The following is a 22,968-nucleotide window of genomic DNA, read 5'->3' as shown; positions in this document are numbered from 1 at the left end:
ACCTGTTGCCTAGTTGTTGCATTGTAACTGGTGCTATACTTAACCAGATACTTTGATGGTTCTGCAGGAAGATCATACCATGTTTTCACTGCATCAAGCTGAGATTCTTTTCCTTGCAAGTCCTTGGTACTTGAAAGTGTGGGAAGTCATTTTAAGACATGAACGATTCAGCCTATTTCAACACTGCAAAACCAACAGAACTTCTAGTCTGTTGAAAGTGAACCCTGGTCTCTGAGCCTGTCTTCCATGTCAGCCACCTATTTCTGCATAGTATAACACAATTTGAGAGGGTTTTGTGCATGGAAAATACAGAGGTGAGGGATGATATGCAAAAGAAGAGTGAATTATACCTATTTAGCCCATGTAATAAGTAGCTGCTAATGTTCAGCTTGGTCTATTCTGAAATAAAGATGACCTTTAATTTCACTGAAAGGTAAAAAATACTCCTGTACAAATTCAGTTTTACGTAGTCCACCTTATCTGTCACTCACATCTTGAAACATTACAGGTTAGGAGACAAGCATGTACGCAGAAACTGTTCCTCAGAACGGGTTATTTTAATCCTAATGGATAATACTTATATTCTCCTTATGATGTAGTTTGATCATAACTTAAAACCAATTCTTTGGGTGGAGTTTATTTTCCCTCCTGGAAATTAAATAAATATTTAGTGTAATATTAGTAATAAACATGTCCACTGTAATCATGACTGTGTGCTACTTTTAATAAAAAAAAAAAAACAAACCTGAAAGCTTTCTTAAAACTCCACCTTTTTACATGTGCAGACCTTTTAAATGTGCTGTTATTACAAGGAGGAATAAGGTGACATTCTTGTTCAGACTTAATTTTTAAAACTCACAATAGTTTACAAAACTCACAATAATTACTGAAACTAGAATAACTTGAAATGCTTTTAATGCTTTAGGGTTTTTTTGCGTGTGACCCAATTTAATTTCATTTTTCAGGGTTTTTTCTTTTCATTTCAACTAATTAAAGTGTTACATTCAAAAATGACTGTTGGCTGCCTGCTTGTTCTGCCAGAGGCTCGTAAGATGAATAGTTCCAATGAAGCAGTCTCATCTCTTGGTTTTTAACTCGATGGGTAAAAACAGAGAACTACTTAGAATTCACTGACATCTCAGTGGTATGACATAAGTGTATGTCTTACCAATATTTGTATAAATGAATTAGAATTCTAGTTTACTTGTAGCTGTTTCTCAAAACCTCCAGCTTTGTCTGTCTTTTGATGTGTTCTGTAAAATCCTTTGTCTGATTTGTAAGAATCAAACTGTGCTTTTACATAGCTGTACTCCTTATTTCTAATATGCTACATAAAAATGGTTCATGTTCATTGTTTTTACCAAGTGTAACTTTTAAAAATAGCGTAATTCAATGACAGCATATTTAACACTCGGGTAAATAATCAGAACTCTGTAATTAAGGTTAATATGTCAAATGATCTCCCTTCAAAGTTTGCTTTTAACTAAAAAGTATCCCATACAGTTCACAGAGGAATAATTTTACGGGGAATATTGATAGGGAAGTTGGGGAATTGAGATGGTTGTGTTCTCTCGGAGAGTCTCTTATCAGAGTACTGTCGCTTCAGAATATTATGCGCAGCCATTCCTTGTAATAAGGTGATGAAGTGGATGTCCTTCTCAACTTTATCATGTACGCTGTTTCCCTTCCTTCTGTACATGAGGTTATCAGCAATGAAAATTAATGTTGACAAACAGTAGTCCTAGATAAGGAAGGTGCAGCTAGCTAGTCAATGCCTAAGATAAAAATTTACCATCTTTTGTCTAGATCAGATTCACCAAAAGTTCATCTGTGTCAGATAAACTAAGATAAAATACATTATCTGTCTATAGTAGGGCAAGCCTTACTATGGAGGACCTCCTTCTAGTCTTACCAGTGAAAAAAGAAAAGGTATGGGAAATTGTAAATGTGAATTTGCTGAATGTGAGTTAAGGTTTTTGATGTGTGTCAGTGCTGGTGAATGGAATAGGTTTAGCTAATTAAGTCTGATCTCCTTCAGCTGGATACACATCTGGGTAAAATACTGGCATTTGACTCTATATTTGTTGAAACAACGTCAAAAAGTACAAAGTCTCCAAATTACTTAAATGTGCAAAGTCAAATAAACAGTTGATGAGTTCCGTTCTCAATGTTTTCTTTGCAACTCTTCTAAGATGCTTTCTTTTTTAATAAAAGCACAGATTCTGGAGAATGAGATGTTCAAGGATTATACTTCTAGAGGTAAGTAGGTGGTTAGATAGTAAAGTTAATTGGACAGTATATTCCAAAACTGGAACTTAAACTGTGAACTTGCCGTCTCTACTTCTTAGCTTACATAATTCTGTTCACTAGGTCCAAGTGACAGCCTGTACATAGGAGCCCTTTTTCCACCACCCTTCTCTATTCCACTCTGCCCCCCACCCAGATAAATTGGGCATTTGGAGCACCTAATCCATGCTACAGTTCCAGAGGTCTAAAGTTGATGGTTGCTCAGCTTCTGCCTTTTCTCTCTCACCCTTGTGCCAGATCTCTTGCTCACATGACCTTACACCAAACCATTTCAGAGAGCAAAGTTAACAAAAAATAGTCTGTCAGGAGGGGAAGTTGTTTTGGTGCTTTATGGTGGTTGTTGGATTTAAACAGCAAAAATGTTTACATAATACTGCAAGGGGGAGATTGTTTAACACCAAAAATAAAACACTTAGGTGGATGACACGTTTTCTGTACGCTGAAGATTGTAATAGTAATGCACAACTATGTTATGTACATACAGAATAAAGTTGAATCTCCTACTCAAAGCAGAACTCAAAGTTCTGAAGATCTCCAAGGATACAGATTCTACAACTTTCTTAGTAAATTATTTCAGTCCTTGAACATCCTCATTGTGACTTCTTTTTTCACCCTTGTATTCATTTGGAATTTCCTTCCTTGCAAATAAATGAGAGCTTAGGTTCTCTTTCAGATTTGTTCAGAGGAATTTGCCTGTAATACATAGTGCTGATCACAGGAATAGCACTAATTCAGATAACTAGTTTTTGGCTGTTTGACTCTGTTTCCAAACTCTTATTTAGAGTTAGGCATCTCCCTTCACAGGCTAATGAGTTGTGAATGGGAGCAGTTTCTTTGTTGCTAAATTTACTGATTACATCAGTTGTGAATGATGTGTGTGTGTGTAGCAATGACTTTATTGACTTTCTGCATTACAGAACAGTAATTCATAATGTTCCTGGCAGTGAGGCTTTCTGACTGCTCTCTGTTAACCCAGAGATTCTTGCTCATTTTCTGTCTCCAGGGAAGGGGAAGACGAGTCATTTTGAAAACTTCTAACTGTCCATACAAATACCCTGCATTCTGTCCCCCATAGAAGAGGAAATACTTTATAGTTTATATCTCGGTGTATATTCCTTTATTTTAACTAACCTAGTTTTCTAGTAAAACTAACAAATGAATTGGTAGTTATAGGAAAGAGCAGAAGAAACTTGCACCAAATCTCTTTCTTTGCGACTTCATTTCTCAGAAGAACAAATACCAAATATTAACTTGTTTTGCCTCCTGGGTGGGTGGGACACACTAGAAATTAATTTGCATGCCTTTCAAAAGAGAAATCATGCACCTTATTTTAAAACAATACCAGTTTGCACATGCCAAGCAACTTTGGCTAATAAGACTAATAATGTCTGTATTTTTCCTGACTTTTCTTTGAAGTAAAACAATAGTATGAGTTGATAGGAGATGAGGAGGTTTCCTTGGCAGATCTGCTTATATAGTCATATGAAATCAAAATTACAGTGAATTTCATTAAAAAAAAAAATTTCTTTGCATTGGAAAGAGATTAATTGTTGGTAAATGTTTAATGGAAGATTTTCTTGTACTTGAGGCAAGTGAAAATTCCAATTTTAGTAGTAGCCATAAGTTGTGTTTTACTGCTTGTTCCCAGAGCTTAACTTTATTTTTTAAACTGTTTGATATTAGGAGAGGAAAGTATGCAGATATCGGAGGGAATCCAGATACCATAAGATAGCTATTTACCATTGTGTGGCTTTATCTTAACAGCCTGTTTCATTGTGTGTTTTAAGACATGATGGTACTCTCTTTTTTTTTCAGCTGATTGCAAACAGCTGTACAAACCCAGTTTGAGTGACACTTTGTAACCTGTGCAGGGTCAGGCTTAGTCAGTAGTTAGAAGAAACCAATGTGCAAAGTATATGTGCTATAGAAGTAAAATTAGGGATAATCTATTGTATTTTACAAAACTTTTTTTGTCACCTTTGATCTAACACCATTTTGTTATGATCAAGGAGCAATCTCTGTGAAGTATAGTTTTTTTCAGTTCAGTTTGATCTCAATTCCTGTTTAGTTGTAAACATTAACAGTTATATAGCAGCTTCATAGCAGGAATGTAATTTTTCTTTTGGAGTTTTCACCATGAGTAATTGTGATAACAATACCGTATCTATTTATAAATGAAGCACCGCTGGAATTTTGTCTTGCAGAAATTATATCAGTTCCCTTCCTAATAACAGGTGAAATGTTTTCTTTCACCTAAGTTAAGGTTCCTTGCTTTTAATTGATGGAACAATTATCTTTACAATACATATTTTTATCTAACACTCTTCTTATGTAAATGGTGGTTTATTCTGTTACAATTACCACTTTCCTTCATCATTAAAGCAGAAGTGACTGATAGTGTGGTCTTCCTCCTCTCAGTTGTGAAAAGCCATCTTCATTACATCAGTGTGAACTATTACAAGACATTCAGGTGCTTAGAAAAAGCTTTTGAATGAAATTTAGCTCAAGCTGATGCTTTGTAAAGGATGAGGGAGGAGTTCAGGTTTTGTCAGACTAGCCTTAGAAGGCATGCTATTAGAATGCTTTAAAAAAAAACTAAGTTATTTTTATAGATGCAGACATGAATTAGCCTGGAAATCATAACAGCACTTGTTTTGGATGTTAAAATGGGCACTAGTAATAGTTTAGGGAGTCTTTATTTCATTGCTTGTAGTATGAAACTCACTTTCATGAGCACTAAAACAAGTGAAGCATTATTTTAAAATGAACTAAATTCTGAGTTAAGCATTGTGTAATGAACTGACTCATCATGTTTGTGTGCTTCTACACTGAGTGATATGTGTCATTCTTAGTAATACATAGTAAATGCCTTCACAAAGAAGTTTGGAGGACATCTGCTCAGGACACGATGAGATGGTAGCAGCAGTAGATATTAACAAGTATGCTTTTGTTGTGGGCTAAGTGATGCAAATAAACCTGTTTCTTGCAAAAGACACCTTTGTTTAGAGTTATAAATGAAGCCAATTGATTTTTCTTTTTTTCTTGTCTAGCCATCTAGAGAGCAGCTGTTTGTCCCAGCATGAATCTGAACTTTTTTGTACCAGCACAGTTGGGCTTCAATTACAGCAGAGTTATAAGCTCAAAATACAGACATCAATGATTGAGCTGTTTTCCTTGTTAAACATCACTTCTATCAGATACTGGCTAAGAGTTACAAACTGGGAGTAGTTTGTAATCACAAGATGTCTTACACAGTTTAGATTCCTACAGTGATCGTGTTCCATAGAAATCCTTGTTTGAAAGGAAGAAATAAACTAAGAATTACTTGTAGTAATGAGAATTGAGAAATGCTCGTTTTGCAGTTGTACTAAATTTGGGTGCGCTTAGTTCTTTATACACATATATAAAATAATTAGTTAACTAGATAGAAGGAGGCTATTTATTCCTTTGTCTACTTCTTTATACTAACTTCTTGATAGAAAAATGCAGGTAACTGTCAGTATCGGAGAACCAGTATAAATGTTCAGTGTGTTAGTGAGTATGCAAACTAATATCTAAATCTAGGATTGCTGATATAATTGTTGTTGAATGTTTTTAAAGAATAGTGAGTAGAGACAAGGTAAGTGAAGTTTATAATCTCACTATTCCATGTTTGCTCCATCTTTGTAATTATTTCATGTTTTAAGTCCAGAGGAACTTTAATTATGCAAGCTAGTATCTGAGCTGTTTATCTGTGCCTTTTTAAATTAAAATCTTTGATGGGTAAAAAAAGCTTTAAAAAATGTGGTATTTTTGATCTCTTGAGTATGGTTTCATAGCAGTTCTGAGTTTTAACAGTCAATTCTTAGTTTTTATCTTAAATCTAATGTCTAGTTGAAAACATAAATGTAGCTAAGCAATTTCTGAATGCTGCTCTGAACAGATAATGCAGTGTAACATTTTTAGTTCCATTTCCTGTGAAAGTAATGATTACTGATTAGTTCACATCAGGAAAGAAGTTGTAATTTCCCTGCAAATTATTAGAGTATTTCTTACATTCTAATTCATAGTATTTAGGCAAATATTGAGTTGGACCTGAATTCAGAAGATTCATATTTTGAAATGAAGATGGATTCCTGGGTTCCGTAATGCCTACATAGATAGGTGACAAAGTGTTAATAAAATTGCCTTCGAGATTTCTGTCATGTCATGTGTTGTTTGCTTTTATGATTCGTCACTCCTTTTTCAGAGGTGTTAGTACTCATTAAATTTCATAGTGAAAGCTTATTTTTAATTACATGTATTCACTGTTCATGTTAAGTGAAATGTGAATTTACTTCATTTCAGTAAGGTTATGTTTTTGCATGTCCTGACTTGCACTTTTGTTATGAAAACACTGTATAAAAGATAATGAAAGCAGAGGTCTTAATTGTTTGTAGTAGGTAGTGTATTGAATTAAGAATTTTTAACTGAAGCTATTCTGTCAGCTTCTCTATAAACAGTGGGGTTTCAGAGTCAGAAGGACATGATTTGGTATACAGTATTGACAACTATTTGTAAGATTAAAATGCCTAACTTTACAGTATGAAGTTCTATTTTAGTAGCCAGAAAAATACGTTGTTAATTTATATTTAAGATTCAGAAAACTATGGAATCAATTGCATGTTGCCAAAAAAACCCAAAAAAGTTTAAAAACATGTGACAGTATACAAGGTCAATAGGGGTTTTCTTTATTTAGATTCTGTGTTAAATTGAAATGAACTTATACTTTAAGAACATCGAATCTGAGTATCTTGCATAGCTGATGGAATTGACTGACATCTAAGTGCAAGCATCAAAGCTAGCCCAACCTGTATATGTTACTTCAGTTAAGGCCTATTAATGTGCTGTCTTCTTTCTGCAATCACAATTAACTACAATAAACTACTAATAGTTAGCCCAAATGAGAAGTCTAAAGTCACTGCGTTATCTTTATTATAAACAGTATTTCACTGTCCAAGTTAGGTTTAAAATGGAAAACAAAATTTCACTTAATGAGACTTTCTTAGCATCTCTGGGGAGGAAGAAATAAAGTTTTCCTGTTACTAGTACATAATTCTCATTGTAACATGTCCCATTGCAATTTTTTTTTTTTAAATGAAGCTTTGCTTCCAGCAACAGTATATCTCAAATGATCTTCTTCTTCCTGTTTTGATATTTTTAATACAATGAATGAAAATTATCATGTATCTTGAGTGAATAGTCAGTTGTTGCATAAATCAGACAGGTCTGGAATTGTGATTCTATTTAGGCTCTTATTTGTCTGTAGTTAACTATCAACATAATAGTGTCTTGTCTCCTCAAAGTAAAATAGTTCAACAGATAACACACCATAAGTAAACTAGTAATTTAAATTTTTTTGTCATTAACCGCTTATGTTTATTATTACAGCTTTATGCAGGAGCTGTCCTAGAAGTATGCGGATGAAAATTGGGAAGGTTCCCTCAAGTCCAGGGTAAGTAAAGCCACTACTGTTCTTTCAAATATGGAGTACTGTCACAGCTGAATGACAAAATGTGCTTTTAAGTACTACTACAAGTAGTCATAAATTTCATATATTATATCAGGAAAGTTGCATTGACCTGAGACTCATGGAACTGGTCTCCAATAATTGATAGATGAAATTGTATTGTGCACTTAATGGAACTACTTTCTTTTCACAGATCCTGCAGTATAAGTGTTTTGTCAGTGGATAATGACAGTCAACTAAAGGGAATGCAACACAATAGTGTAAAAGGAAAGTCAGTACCATCAGTGTGCGGTGGGAGGAAGCTGCAGGAAAAACATCTGTGAGAAATTTCAAACTGGAATTTTGTTATAAATGGGGGAAGAGCTTAGGCAATAGCAGTACTTTGATCCCTGCCCCCCCCCCCCAGTAATGAAGATCCTAATACTGTACTTTGGACATAGAGAAGAAAGATTAATCTAGCTTTAGACATAAAATTGCGCAAACATCATGTCTCCATCTACCATGGCCAGTATTAATACCTCCCTGTTTGAAGGCTGACTGACAAACAAGTAAAAAAAAGGATTTTAAACCAGGTTACAATTAACATAAGTTATGCTGCTTTAGACCCTCTCCTGCCACCTCTACCACACACAGTTCAGTTAATTGACTGCAAGACCAGAGCAAAGCTATTTTCTCTTTTCCACTGTTTAAAATGCCAAAACAAGAATTGTTTATATTACTTGTCCTACTTCAGGGGTGTGAGGAGATTAACTTTGTTAGCACAGGAATCCATACTATCTCCATGACCATTCAAATTTAGCAAACATGAAAACATTCCCAACTGTTGTTGCGCATTCACTCAGCTTCTTTATGGTTGTGAATTTGTAACAGTTAAGTGCTCTTTTGAGCGATAGGTTTGAAAGAAAAAGTCAACCTGTTAGCCTGACTCCAGCCCTGCATTATGTCCTCGGTTATCTTCATGTGTAGGTCCTAAATGGGAATGGTCCTCCATTTCTACTGTGTGCACACTATGAAATATGTTCCAAAAGCTTACAGTACAGAAAGAAAAACCTGAAAATTTTAACTTTTTTTTTTCTTTCAATCCTTGGTTATCTAAACCTGCTCAAAGATTTACATTGCATTAATCATATAGCTTGCTTTTAAAAGTGACTGAATGAATTTCAGTGGTTTTTCAGTAGGTTCTCTGTTTTGACTACCAGTTCTTCTTTGCTACAGTAAGAATTCAAAAAAGGACTGACTAGTGCACTTAAGGATCTCTTGCCTTTTCATCACCAATTTCTGCAGTTACCCAATCTAAATTTATCTTGACCAAATTTACTGCTAAGGTATTAGAACAAGTTGGAAAATGGGATAAATTTTAAGAGCATATTAAGAAATTTTAAAAACCAGTAGAATATATTCTTCCAGCTGGTATTTGTCCTCACATTAGTATTAATCTCAGAGTACTTTTACTTAGATTTTCCCTTTGGTTTTAACTTCTACCAGAAACAGTATTTAATGTCTCCATCTTAAGACATTAAAATTCAAGAAGTGTTTTTATTTCAACTTTTTACTTGGATGTTTGCTATGGAAGTTAGGTTGCCTGAAGGTCATGTTGCTGTGTTTGAAGCATTGTCTTTGTAGGCTTCATTGAACTGTGTACCCTGTCATTGACAAATGTCTTGTTGCAAATAACTCCGATTCCTTTCCCATAGCTTCTGCTAGGATTTTGTTGGGGTATTTTTTTGCAAAATGTACACAAAATGGCACTACTAATTGCAGGACTGTGTATGTATTGGAATTACATGGATTAGTTACTTCTGTATCTGACCGTGAAGTCTTCACCTTTAAGTACCTGTCTAAATTGTTTTGTCACTTGGCTTACTCCCGTAGACTTGATTTGTCATGGACTACTTCTGGATTATATTTTATTTGGCCAAAGGATGAACAGTGGTTTTTTTATAATGAGATTCACATCTTAAAATAGTTAAGGATTAAGATCTATTGAATTAATGAAGGTTTGTAAAAGTTACACAGTAAGAAAGTTACACAGTTGGAAAATCCTGTGCACTGCTCATGGTTACTAAAGGCAATATTCTATGGTCCTTCTGTATCAAAATTTCTATCAAAATTACTGGTTATATAATTTTTAGCTACAAATAGATGCTGAATACACCTGTGTGCCTGAAATGTGAGAATCATTACATATGGAATATATTTGTAGATACTAGGAAAGCAAAGAAGTGACAAGTGATGAAAAAAATCTAGTCCTCAGCAAGATTATCTCAATCTTAAACTGAATGTTATTCTTTGTAATATCATAACAAACTACTAAATGCTTTTGTGAATATGCCCAAGGATGTCTGTTACATTTTTCAAATACAGCTTCTTGTGGTAAGTCAGGTAACAGACCAGATTTCTGTAAGTCTCTTTATGTTCAGTACTGAAATATTTTTCCTGCTAAGTTTCCCTTAAAAATAAATTGCTCTATTATGAATGCTGCACTGTAAAATTGATTCCTGTATTACATGTATTTTGAAATCATTCTGTATAAAATTGTTCTTAAATATTTATCATTTAAAAGCACTCCATCGAAGTAGAACATTGAAAACATAAATGACAAGATTCATAGATGAAGCAATATCTTATTGTACCAGGTAACAGAGAAAATATGACAGTTTTTGGCTGACATTCATAAAACTAAGGCTCTGAAATAGAATAATAAATTAGCTGGGTCAGTGATTAATCTAGCATATTTGCTTTAAGTTGACTTTTCAGTGGCAGCTGTGTTCTGCTCATGATGAGATAGGAGATAACAGTGTCTAGATTCCTACGTTCTTTCCAGCTTGTTTAACAAAAACTGATTTAGGCTGGGTTTTTTCATTTAACATTTCTTATTTCTCTGCATTCTTTCTGTTCATCAGTAGAATAACTCTCACCTTTCCCTGTGTGACTCTGTTAGCTTAAGAAATGGATGTGGTCCCAGCAAATCTGTTACAGAAACAAGGTCCTTAATCCTTGAACTCATTCAGTATGCAACTGCATTAGATCCTCTGACTTCAGAGTCAGTAAGCACTCTATTATATTGCCCAAGTTCTGCAAGTGTGAGGGGGATTCTTTTAGCTACTAAAATGTAATTTGTTATGGATTTGCATTTTTAGGTAAGATGACTTCCTTTTTATTTTCATCTGCAATTCTCAAATACTGGTGAAAGTTAGAAAGTTATATTAACCTGAAATCTTGCATTGGTAGAAATGTTAGTAAAACTCTTGCTAAGAAATGTAGGATATTGTAGTGGGAGACATGCATTGTTTTATCATAATCTTTTGTAAATAGATGATACACAAACTAAAACAACACTTCTCTTCAGGTTTAGAAATGTCTCTTGCCCTACTGCTTCTACAAAGTACTCTGTCTTTGGGGTTTTTTTGTGAAGTTTCTTCAGGCTTGATCAGAGCTCTGTCTTGGATTTGCTTTTGAAAGCGTGTGGTGTTTTGTATAAAATCATGAACAGCTGCACTGTAACTTGATTATTAGACTACAAATAGTAGTTATTGATGTTCCATATAAATTCTTAAATTCAAATTCTTATCTCAAACTGCGGTCCCCAAAAGGTAAAGAGCTATAGCCATTAAAACGTAAATGAGTGCTTGACATCTGCTGTAGTTCCGTCTTTTTGCTAGGTTCTCATGGTATCTTTTGAAGCAGGCTCATGCGATCTTCAAAACTGCAGAGCATGTATTTGTCCCCAAAACAAATTATGAAAGAGCCTGAGGAAAGAAATGAATGCTTTTGGTTTGCCTGTATTCCCAGTGATTTACACATTCACATTTTTAACAAACATTGCCAGTTGTCTTAGCAATGCTTAGATATTTGTGATGTAATTAAATGTTGCATTTTCCTGTCTTCATAAAATATCTACTCTTCCTTTTGTTTTGGTTGTTTTTCTTTTCCATGGGTTTAACACTTGATAATTAGCAATGCCTCAATAAAACCATTGTTTTATTCAAGTTCATTTCAGGTACAAAATGGTCAAGTCTGTGGTATGGTTAAGTCCTTTTTCCCTTTTTTACGTACAAATCTGTGACATTATGCACAAATTTGTGTTTCTAGTAAAATTTATTTTTACTTTCAAACTGCTTGTTTTCATTGGTTTATGCTAAGTAATATTACATTTGCTTTCTGTTTATTGAAATTAACTCAGAACAACTATTTATAGATAATCTTAGATGTACTTTAATCATTCTCTTGTATTAGTAATAGATCACTTCAGTTATTTCCTATAACACATTTTGTATACATTTAGTCTTTCTTTTGAGTTTTAAAAAGCAGTTGTATATGCTGCATTGAGTTGCACAAAGTACTATGCTACTGTTTGATAAAATGTCTTTTCAAAGATAGCAATAACTCACGTGCTTCCTATTGCTAATTCAATGTGTAAAACATTTAAATGCATCACAAGAAGACTTTAAATATTTCTCTAAAAATAGATCATCCTTTATACTAATTTTGAAACATTCCTCCTTACTTATGAATGATGGTGGAAGCATTCCTTTCTGATGGTGCTCTCGGAGCACTAACATTCTTTGCCCTGATCGCATAATGGGCTCTTTTTGGTGTGACGCTGAGGGACAGGAGGGATAGTCACCTTCATCAAAAAAAGTATGCTGCTGCTTTTCAGTGCACAATCAGCATTTTTAATTAGACTTACCTGTAATATGAATCTGTGTATCTGTACATAGCATCAAAAGTTTAGAAGAAGCTGAAGGGTTCTGTTTACTAGAAAAATACCATAAACTAAGAAGGGTGTATCCACTTCAAAAAGTTAGATGAATCCCCATGAGCATACATAGTCCTTATAAGTAGTCCAACAGTAAACAATGGAATTAATCTAAACTAAAAGAACAGCTTTTTAAATAACAAAAGTATTAGAAGTTTGAACAAGTGAACTTTTCCATTACTGGCAGATACTTAATCACATTAGATTCTTGCTAAAAGATATGCTGTATCTTACCAGGAGGAAAAATTGTACAGTAAAAATTTATTGTTGACCTTATGCTGAAGATTTGACTGGTTCTGACTTGTGGTTTTCTGCCATTAAAATCTGAAACTGATATAATAAGAGACAGTAAGGGGTTTTTTTAATCTCCTGCAGGCCTTTCTGATTTGAGGCCATTATAAGCCTTCTGATGCGTGTAGAGACAGACAGGGTTAAAAATGCTTGTCTGTGTGCATAGTTGTTTGAAAACTAGTGTGAGATTTTATTGCCATTGTATATTGGCTGTCATTCAAGAATTAAGAGATTAGCTTAATTTTTTCTCAACGTCATTTTGTATCTTTTCAGTTACAGATGAAGCAGGAGATCTTTGCTCCTAAAGCAGGAATCTAAATAATGTGAATATTTCTGAATGTAGATATCCTTGGTAGTCTGGATCATGCCCTTAATTAGGTAGTCAACTCTGTTTACAAAGAAGTTATGCCTAGCATATAGATCTGCAACTCTGCATGGAGAGATGTGGCATCATGTCCATTTTGGGTCAGGAAGTTTTCTTATGGTCCATCCTACTGTACCTCAGAGAGAATACCACAGGTGCGTGCATGCATATACTTAGACTTGCCATTTGGGCCTGAGTGATTCTTAGATTCCTTAGTAATCTCAACTTCGGACTATAGGCTTTAATTCCAACAGACTAGTTTTCACGGACTTTCTCAAAACAAAGAGGTGTTTCATATCAAACAAAGTGACATTACAATGATAGCAGTGAGTTTCTCTGTTCTACTGTGTTTGTAGGCAGAGGCTGCTCTTAAGTCTTTAAAAGTACCATTCAGTATTACCTCTCTTTGCAAAACAGTTTGGTGCTGAGCCGGCTTTAAAATGCCCATATGGACCTGATCCTTTTCTCTGACCTTTTAGTTGTAGTTAATTGTGCGGCAATCAAGCCTGCTCTGTAGGCTCACCTCAGGATTGCCTTCAAACAGAAGGCGTATGCTTTGGTATTGCACGTGTTTTATAAGAGCGTAAGGTGAAGTGATTTTCTTAACATTATGTGAAAGGACAGCTGCAAAGCTGGCAATAGAACAGCTCTGACTTCTAGTCTGGTGTTCAATTCACTGGAACGTAGTGTCATGGCACCAAGCTCAGAGTTCATCTTATGGAAGTCAAAGTGGAAAATGCCTTCCCCGCTCACCCATGAATGGACTATATAAATGCTTGTTTCTCTGCAGTGTGTAATTTCTAAAGCTGCCACAGGGAGAGGAAAATGGGGAGATAGCTAGAATTTTAGTATTAAACATCAGACTTACACCATTATTTAAAGATGTGCAAGTAGCCTTCAGACATAGGATCATAGCAAGCAACAATGTTGATGTCAGGGCGTAGAAGGGAAACTGTTGGAGCAGTGCTGAAGGTGGAGCATGTGCACCACATCACATGATAAGCATGTCCCAAAATGTGCACTGTAGCTGCATCTGACTTCCTAACCCTATTAATTCCATTCAAAGGCTGTTTATTCACTTAAGGCATGATTCTGTGGAAGGAAAAAAGTGTTTTATGGGATAATATGTATTTTTAATGCATGTCAGTATATTAGTTTCTCACCTTAGCTTCCAAAATTGAAAATATACAAATTATTTGTACAGTGAGTGTTTTTTCTCTGTTGCATTGCAAATTCAAGTGACTAATGCAGAAAGGCACTATGATCAGCATTAGAAATAAATAGGCCATTAACAGAAACAAATTTTGTTCCAGCTGTCTAAAATTTCAGGAGAAATGTTCTGTAGTGCTTCAGCTTTCAGAAGATTTAGACATGTGACATTGATACAAGTGTGTAATAGCTACTTTTAAAGTGACAAAATGTAATACTGCCTATAGAATACTTTCTTCTTCCACCTAATTCTGTTCCCATTTTTTGCGAGCTTGTTCAGTCCAACACTGCAGCCAGAGAACAGCCACTCATGTCCAAATGAGCTTTTATCTGTCAGTCAAGTAACAAATCCTCACACCTGTTACAAGCTTAAAGTGCTGTAACCTGAGTTAACTCCCAAAGGCTGTTCTTTAATATAAGTTGAGTTCCATAGTTTGGATTTGCTTCTGAAACTTTATCCATTTTACTATGCTCTCTTACCATTTTTCTTTAAGTTTTGCAATTAAAGTTACCCACTGCACTGACTGCTTCTTACAACCTCCTTTTCATATAAAGCCCTAGAGACTGATTTCAGCTTTAGATTTAAATCGAAAACAATGTGGAAAAATTCCCCATAAAATAGTTCAATGTGCTGTGGACTTGACAAAGAATAAGAAATACCTTTGACACTTTTTTGCATGTTCCTGTTGACGACAGCCAAGACAACTAGCAGGTCACAAGCAAATGGAAACACTGAAGTTGAAAATTATGTCTTTGTGAGTTTAAATCAGAATTGAAGTGCAGTATGTGAGCAAGTACTGGTTATTTAGTGCTATTTGAAATTGTTATATAAGTATAGCTTACAATATGACATTAGCGTATACTTCTATAGAAAGAATGAAAACAAGCCTTATTTTCTTCTTCAGGGGTCTAGTATATCTGGCAGCTCATTGGGCCATTGGTATTTTTTTAACTTGCTTCTGCTGTGTAGTGGTTGGTGCAGCAGGCAGAGTATATGATTTTGATCTGTACTGGGAGCACAGTGGAAGATGGAAGAAAATAAATGTCACTCTGTATATACATACTGAGAAAGTGTTAAGGTAACTGTCTACAGTAATATAAAGATAGGTATAAAGATGCTAGAGGACATCTCTACAATTCCTGAGGAAAGCACTACATTTTGTGAGGCAGCGTGAAAAATTAGTCCTGAGGTTGCACTCATCTCCATGCAGCAGCTGGATGCACTGCAATTTGTGAGAGGTTCATTGTTGTCTAACCTTGAAAAAGCAGCTTTAACATGCAGCTAGGACCTTTGTAAGAGCCAATCCGTACTGACAGGGTTCATCCTTGGGGAGATGCTACTGACATACTACAGGAGTGTCCTGAATCCACTTAATGTCAGTACAGATACTAAATTCAGCCTTGAACGTAACCTGAATGTAAAAAGGAGGAATGAAGACTATGGCATTTTCTAAATAAATTTTAAATACTTCTAGAACTCAGACATTCATTAGGCTAAAGTGTTTGGAAGTAGGGGATTATGCTCACACTTTGTTCTGCAATAATTCATATCATCTTTTCAATGTTAACACAAGGCCTGGGTTGTGCTGTAGGGATACAGGGACTATGCTGCAGTTAATGCTTACTGTTTGCTGACTAGCACTTCAAGTGAGGAATTGTTCATCAGCAGCAGACCTCAGACCTGAACTTCTGTCCATGTAGCTACATGACAGGCCATAGGGTCCATCTTAAAGCTGATTGCCTTTAGGATTGTCAAGAGAAGAGGAGATACCAGCCTCTCTTCTTGTTCTCAGCTCTTGTTTTTGTGCTGTTTTTCGACATGTAATCTCCAAGGTCTCTGCAAGACAAGGTTGTCCATCTTGTTGGCAAGAATAACACCTCTACCCACAGTTTCCTCTGTGCCCTTTCACCTGCACTGCTGCAGCTTTTGTGGAGCGTGCTGATGGGATGTGTCATAGTTAGCCTCCCTCACAAAGCTTATCTTCAGCCAGATTTTGATTGCTCTAATGCTTTTCCTCACATTTGCATATCGCAGCAGCATATGCTGAAGACTGTCAGTTGTACATGCTGATAAACTGATTTAGACAGTTGCACTAGTGTTTGAGGAAAATCCAAGCAGATACGAAGCTTGTTGGGAATACTAGCAAAAATAGAGTGTTCTTAGGCATAATAGGTTTAGTATTACTAATTTTTGTGAGGATTTTAAGAATTTTAACATTAGAATATCTTCTAAAGCATCATTCCAAAAGAAATAATCCATGGAAAACTAGCGTGATTGTAAATCTACTTTATGCAAGTGGAGAAGAATTTGATTATCTATCTTTCTTTTCTCCAAACCATAGCTTTTGTCAGGAGTGATAAGCCAAAACTCTTCAGGGGACTGCAAATCAAGGTGAGTAGTAACCTAACTTTTTTATTTGGGATGTTAGGAAGAATTAAGCTTAGTGGAAACAGTCCTTCTGTGGATTGTTCTTTATTTGCTGACCAAGTAATCCTTTAGCAGAGGACATATATTTGCATTGCCAGTATAAAACTTTACAAGTTCCTGCTGCTAATTTTAATTGGTTTATTGCTCAGTAACTGTTTGGTACCAATTCTTTGTGGCTGTTTTGGGTTTTTTTGTTGTTTCTTTGTTTTTAATCCAAGAAAAAAAAATAATACTGGAACTCATAAGTACTAGCAGATGGCAAAAGAATGAGAGGAATGCTTGCATTCTGTCCTTACTCTGTGGATATTTGGATTTACTGAAGCTTACTCTGCCATAGTTTCCTTTTTTCGTGTTCTATTCTCTCCTCATTTTCTGATGGAGCTGCTATTTCCATACATTCAGTGATTCTTACATTTTTCTCCTCCCTCTCAGACTTTCCTTGCTGTGTTCTACGATTCTGTTTTTCTTTATAGTCTTCAAACATCCAGCTTTATAGAAATGCATATACTGAATGGTCTTTCTTATGACTTGCATATATGCAAAGCTGCATAAGCTGCAGTGCCTTGAGCACAAACAGTTCTTTGGTTTCAAGATCTAGTGTAAGACTTCACCTTCCTCTTAAAATCCTGTGTGAACTTCCAGCATACTTCACAGATACACATCTTGATTCTCGCATCTTGTGCTCCCATCCCTATTCACCAAATGGCACCATCTGGAATCACTTCATAGCTATGCATGGCTGCAATAAGTGATTTGTCTTCTCAGCAGCAGAATCCATCTAAAACAGATTTCCTCTGTCTCATGCATTCATGTCTCTGTCCTCCAATGTCTTTCAAAAGCTTTCTCTTCTTCTGCGTGTCTAACTGTTTCATTTTTATTTTAAACTTTGTAGCTGTATTGAACATCAAAGCAGTCTAGACTACAATTGGTATAAAGCACTACCAGAAAAAATTTAGTGCAAATGGATCTGTATTTTATTTTACAAGACTTTTGGAAAACGGATTAGAGATGCCACTAGCTTCATTAAGTAAAACCAACTAGGTTAGCTCAGTAGGGTAAAGTAAAATACTCCTGGGGAAATCTTTCCATAAACTTAAATGGTTAGAGCCTTCTAATACTGTTAAAAGCTTTTATTTGCATTACATATTTTGTGACTTAGTGAGTCTTCAGAAACATTAAAGTATTATGTTACCAGCAAAGCCTAGGAGGCACAGATACAACACAGCAGGAAAGAATGTGATTACATTAGAAATTGATAGTAGAACTTTGAGCTGTTACAGTGACTAGAAATTTCTAGAATGGTAAAAAGGCTATTGATTATATGAGAAAAATCATTCAGCTGCTTGATTCAAAATTCAGCTTTGGTAACTTAAAACAGTTGAAGTAGAATACCACCTTTCAAAGCTAGGCTTATGGCATTGCCCCCTGCATATGCATTAGCTTGTGTAGTAGGCCAAGGAGAACAAGAAGTAGGTGTTTCTGACACACACACACACCCCTGACACCCACCCACCCATCCCACCCTCCGTTCATTTGACTTGTTCCTCCACTTTCCTCTCTTTGACATTAAATGCAAGTCAGATGTCTGAACTGAAGCTGTTTCCTACCTGTTTTATTTAAGGCAAGTAACTCTGTTCTGGATCTCAAGATAAACATTTACTGCTCTTAAATCAATGTTTTAATTTCCTGTGAAATGAGGCCTCTTTGTCCCTTATGCTTCCTTCTTTTCTCCCACCCTTATTCCTTAGGACTAGGCAAGAAAGCATCTAATCCAGAGCTACCAACACTGGCCAACAGCTGCAGGTGGAGTGTGCAACCTACAGCATCTCTCTGTCTTTAAAGCTTCAACATAGTATCTCCCCTCTTACTGGTTCTTCATTTGCATACACACATGCACACAAATTCTAGCTTTGAAAATCTACTTCTCCTTTGAATCAGCACAGTAGGTGAAAAAAATATTGGAGAGGAGGTAGCAGCATAGGAGAAAACAAGCTGAAAGACTGATCTCATAAGCTTAATTTGATTTTTATAGATCTTCAAGAAAAGTAGAATACGTTGTTGTTAAACACTCTAGTAATGAAATTCATAAAATCAGAATAAATATGTGGCACTGGAATATCTATAGCAGTGAGTATTGTCAGGAACAACCAAGCTTGTCTGTTTTTTAAGAATTCTAAGCTTTAAAAAGCCAAAGCTTAGGTTGATTTCTTAGCACAAATTGTATTGCCAAAGTTTGCCCAGAATACTCTGATGTAATTTAGTGGTCTGTTCTTAAGTGTTCATGGTGTCACTCTTTGGACTTTTTACTATTCTTGTTTTGACATAATTTTAACTGATTTAAATCAAGGGGGTGGGGGGGAATGTTAATATGGAGAATGCGTTTCCAGCACAAGATAACTGACTTTTTTTTTTTTTTTTTTTTCTGTAGTATGTGCGTGGTTCCGACCCTGTACTAAAGCTGCTGGATGACAGTGGGAACATTGCAGAAGAACTGAGCATCCTCAAGTGGAATACAGATAGTGTGGAAGAATTTCTAAGTGAAAAATTAGAACGTCTATAAATCACTGCTTTCAGTCCTCTTTCCTTTTCATGTTTTGTCATGGTAATCTTCTTGGATGAACTGTGCTACAATTGAAAAAACATTCCAGCTTCCTTATTAATTTTAAAATATCTGTTGTGCTGTACTAAACATCTTGCAATTAGAAGAGAAAGCTTCAGCACACATCTGACAAGTTGACAGACAGAATAGCTTGTCTTAATATATTTCAGCTCCTAATGCATTTACCACTAACAAAATGCTTTGTTTCAAAGTTAATTATGCAAATATCAGTTTGTTATAATTGGACCTGTTTTTACAAATACTCTTAAAACTGAAGAGCTTCAAATAATTGAAAGGATTACCATGCTTTTTGTCTGCTGCTGTTTGTAAGAAAGTTGGAACCAAATGCAATGTACTATCTCCCAAAGAAACTTGACTGCTAATGGCCGCTTCTTTTTTGTATCTGAACTGTCCTTTTTATAGAAGCATTGTTTACAGTGAGTATCTAGTTCACAGGCTTGAAGCAGATGGAGGAACTTATGCTCTGGTACTGTGAAACACTTAGTAAGTACACTTTAGTGAAGACTACATAGAAAACCTCTGAGGTGTATGGAAGTCAGATGTCAGGTGTGCTTTACGTTAAGTGTTTTGCTTCAGAAAGCATGAGATACAAGTCTTGAAAAACCTTTCCTGCTAACTTTCACAAGTTTATTGGAAGTCTGTTTATCAAATGAATTTGTACCCTGTTCTTTTAAAATGTGTATTTTTCTTTCTCAGTTGAAATTTATGTGAGCAGGGAATATAGACAGTGTGTATGATAATGAGTCAAATCCATTATGACTTGTTAGGTTTTTTCCACTTAGAGTGAATAAATATGGTAAGCAAGAATAATGTGGGGGTTTCTTCTTAAGTCTAATTAGCAAATAAGTCTTCCCTTTATGCACACCAGTTTTTCGTTGGATGGGTGTTATGCTATAGCCTGAATTGGTACTCAGTTTTTATCTTCATATATAATCTTATATCTCAAGAAATTTCTCTAAAATTTACAGATTTTATTCCTAACTTTTGAGAAGAAATCATCGGCTTCATAGCAGAACAATAAATTTTGGATGGAGACCACACGAAATTATTGGAAGTAATACACTAAGGTGATTCTTTAGGCATAGCCTTCTGAGTTTTTACTCCTGAAATAGTCTTATAAACTCTTAGAAGGTGCATACAGCTAAGTCACATGACGTTATCCTCTTTGTTCTTGCTCTCGCTCTTACTCTATGCCTTTCACTACTGTCCCTGTAAAACATGCTGCTCGTCTCCCAGATGACTTGGTGTGGGACAGCTACAGTAGTGGTCACCACTGTCTTAGAGAAATATTTCAGAAATATGAACTACACACAAAAAGCACAAATCTTTACAGGTTGTGCTAACTTATCAAACACGGATTTGTTCTTGGGACATGTGATGTATTAGTCAGCAGATGAACTGCAACCAAAACATGTGACCTGACAACCCAGTATTTTGGTAGTAAAAATATGCTGCCATCCACTGGTCTTTTAATATACTGACTATATCCCATACTTCTCATTCCTATATTTGCCAACAAGGGATTTCAGTTTCTGTGTTGATGATTTACTATGCTGTTTTAGAGGAATATTTTAACTTCATCCTTCTCTCCAGCCTTAGGTTGTCTTTACAACTCAATGGGGAGATTGTTTGCTTCATTTGATATTTACCAACTATTTCTCTCTGCTGCTGTCTCAGTATTTCCTTCCTCCTCCTCCTCCTCTTTAACCTGATGGCCCGTGGGTTTCTGACCTTCAACTTCCCTTTTCTTTCCATGTCTTCCTACTGCCAGCCCACTGCTTCCCTACACAAACTTCATCTTCTAACACCAGGTCCTTCACTCCTGCTTTTGCTTGTCTTTCACTGAAGCAGGGAACTCGCTCTTGCACCAGGAGATAACCATCCCATAGTGGAGGAGGATGACAGGCCAAAGAATTTCTCCTCTAGCATACTAGGTTTTATGACTGCAGTCCCGGTATTGTTTCTGCAGCCTCTTACCTTTCCCAGTATTGGTTCTCACTTATTTTCATTAAGGAGACTGGAAATTATCTTTTCTCCCAGTTTTCCTCCTAGGTTCCCAATTTGCTGATTCCTATTCCACATACTAATCTTGCCTTGTAATACAGATATTTATTCCCTTACCTTAAAAGCATGCACGAAGTACATCCCTGTATTTCCCTATATATAGGAACACGGTGAGTCTTCCATGATTCTGTTACTGAGCTGCTGAGCCCTGAACCTACTCGATCTGGTAGCCCCTAGCAAAAGCTTTACCACCTATGCTTCTTGACCTGTTGACTGTTCTCCATGCTGTTCTTGAAGTGTCAAATTCATACTGTCCTTGCTTTATTCTCTCTCATTCTGTCCTTTAGATGATACTCAGGTTCTTGGCTCTGCAGACACATGCTAGGAACATCTAGCATTCTGGCAAAAATGAGCTGGGCTTTGTGCTAAAAGAGGCAGTTGGAGTGGGGAATAATTTCTTTTGGAAATTCTTAAGTTTCTGTTTATCAGTGGGGGTTTTTTCCTCCAGTCTGCAGCTGTGAAAATTCATAGAGCTCAAAAGGTTATTTTGGCTTGTGGCAATTAACTATACAAAATACAAGGTTTAAAGCTCCCGTTTAAAAAGGAAGTGATTCATTTTTACTTATAGCCATGATAAGCACTCAGTACTTCATGGAAGGCATTCACTCAGATTTACGTAAGAATTATTTAGTCTTATATAATGCTCTTGTTGTGCCAAGTCTTGAGAGAGTTAATGAAAGGAAGAATAAAAGCAGCAAGCATGCATGACTGAGTTGAAACATGAAGTGTCCATCTACCCCTCCTATCTTTCTGGAAAGAAAAAAAGGCCACTCATCTTGCAGAAGAGAGTATGAGTGCTTTAAAAAAAAAAAGAAAAAGAAAAAAGTGTTGTACATTCCATTTTGTACATAGATATGATATGAAGATGAACTTGAAGCATAGTGTACACGCTACTTGGAAGGGTTGCCTGGGTACCTGCTTAGTCATAGATTCCTGCAATATGAACCAGAACGAAGTGATTGTAGCAAGCAAAAATCTGTTTCAGAGCTAAGGGAAACCTTCCAGCAGACATTAAAATAATGGAAAGAAAGTAAGTATTCAGCTCATTCTTTAAAACTGTTTTAGCATTTCATCACACAGAACAAGAACAGATTGCCAACTTAATGAAGAGCAGACACACAAAAAGTATGTGGGTTCAGAAACCTGGGCTCTTATTGAGAACGTCACTTTTTTTGAACCTTAGCTTTCAGAAGCAAAGTAAATCTTCTGATGTTCCTCTTCACCCAGGGAGATTAGACCTCCTGGCCCCCAAAAAAGAAATAAAAAGCCAAAAAATGCTTTAATGTCATTCTACTTCATTAGCATGGAAGCTGGATTTTTAGAGCTGCATTAGAACTTATCTACATTCTACCCATAAGGCAAACAGGCTCAAATCTAACTTGAGATAGTTTCAAGAGTGCATTGCAAGGAACAACATCATTTGCTGGTTCTTGCAGTG

The 22,968-nt window shown here is 35.8% G+C and overlaps 1 protein-coding gene across 1 annotated transcript in view; it reads left to right on the top strand.

Moving 5' to 3' along the window:
• LOC104841130 (15 kDa selenoprotein) overlaps window positions 1-20,276 on the top strand; it is a 28,576-nt gene extending 8,300 nt beyond the window's left edge. Inside the window, 3 exon segments of the mRNA XM_010582584.1 lie at window positions 7,717-7,780; window positions 16,761-16,810; window positions 19,275-20,276. Of these exon segments, the coding sequence (XP_010580886.1) occupies window positions 7,717-7,780; window positions 16,761-16,810; window positions 19,275-19,406 (246 nt within the window). The 3' untranslated portion in view covers window positions 19,407-20,276.
• Window positions 20,277-22,968: the final 2,692 nt, after the last annotated feature.

Source organism: Haliaeetus leucocephalus, unplaced genomic scaffold, assembly GCF_000737465.1.
Source record: "Haliaeetus leucocephalus isolate CR32 unplaced genomic scaffold, Haliaeetus_leucocephalus-4.0 Scaffold848, whole genome shotgun sequence".
Taxonomy (NCBI): Eukaryota; Metazoa; Chordata; class Aves; order Accipitriformes; family Accipitridae; genus Haliaeetus; species Haliaeetus leucocephalus.
The sequence above is the reverse complement of the archived record's forward strand: the minus strand, read 5'-3'. Positions and strand labels throughout refer to the sequence as shown.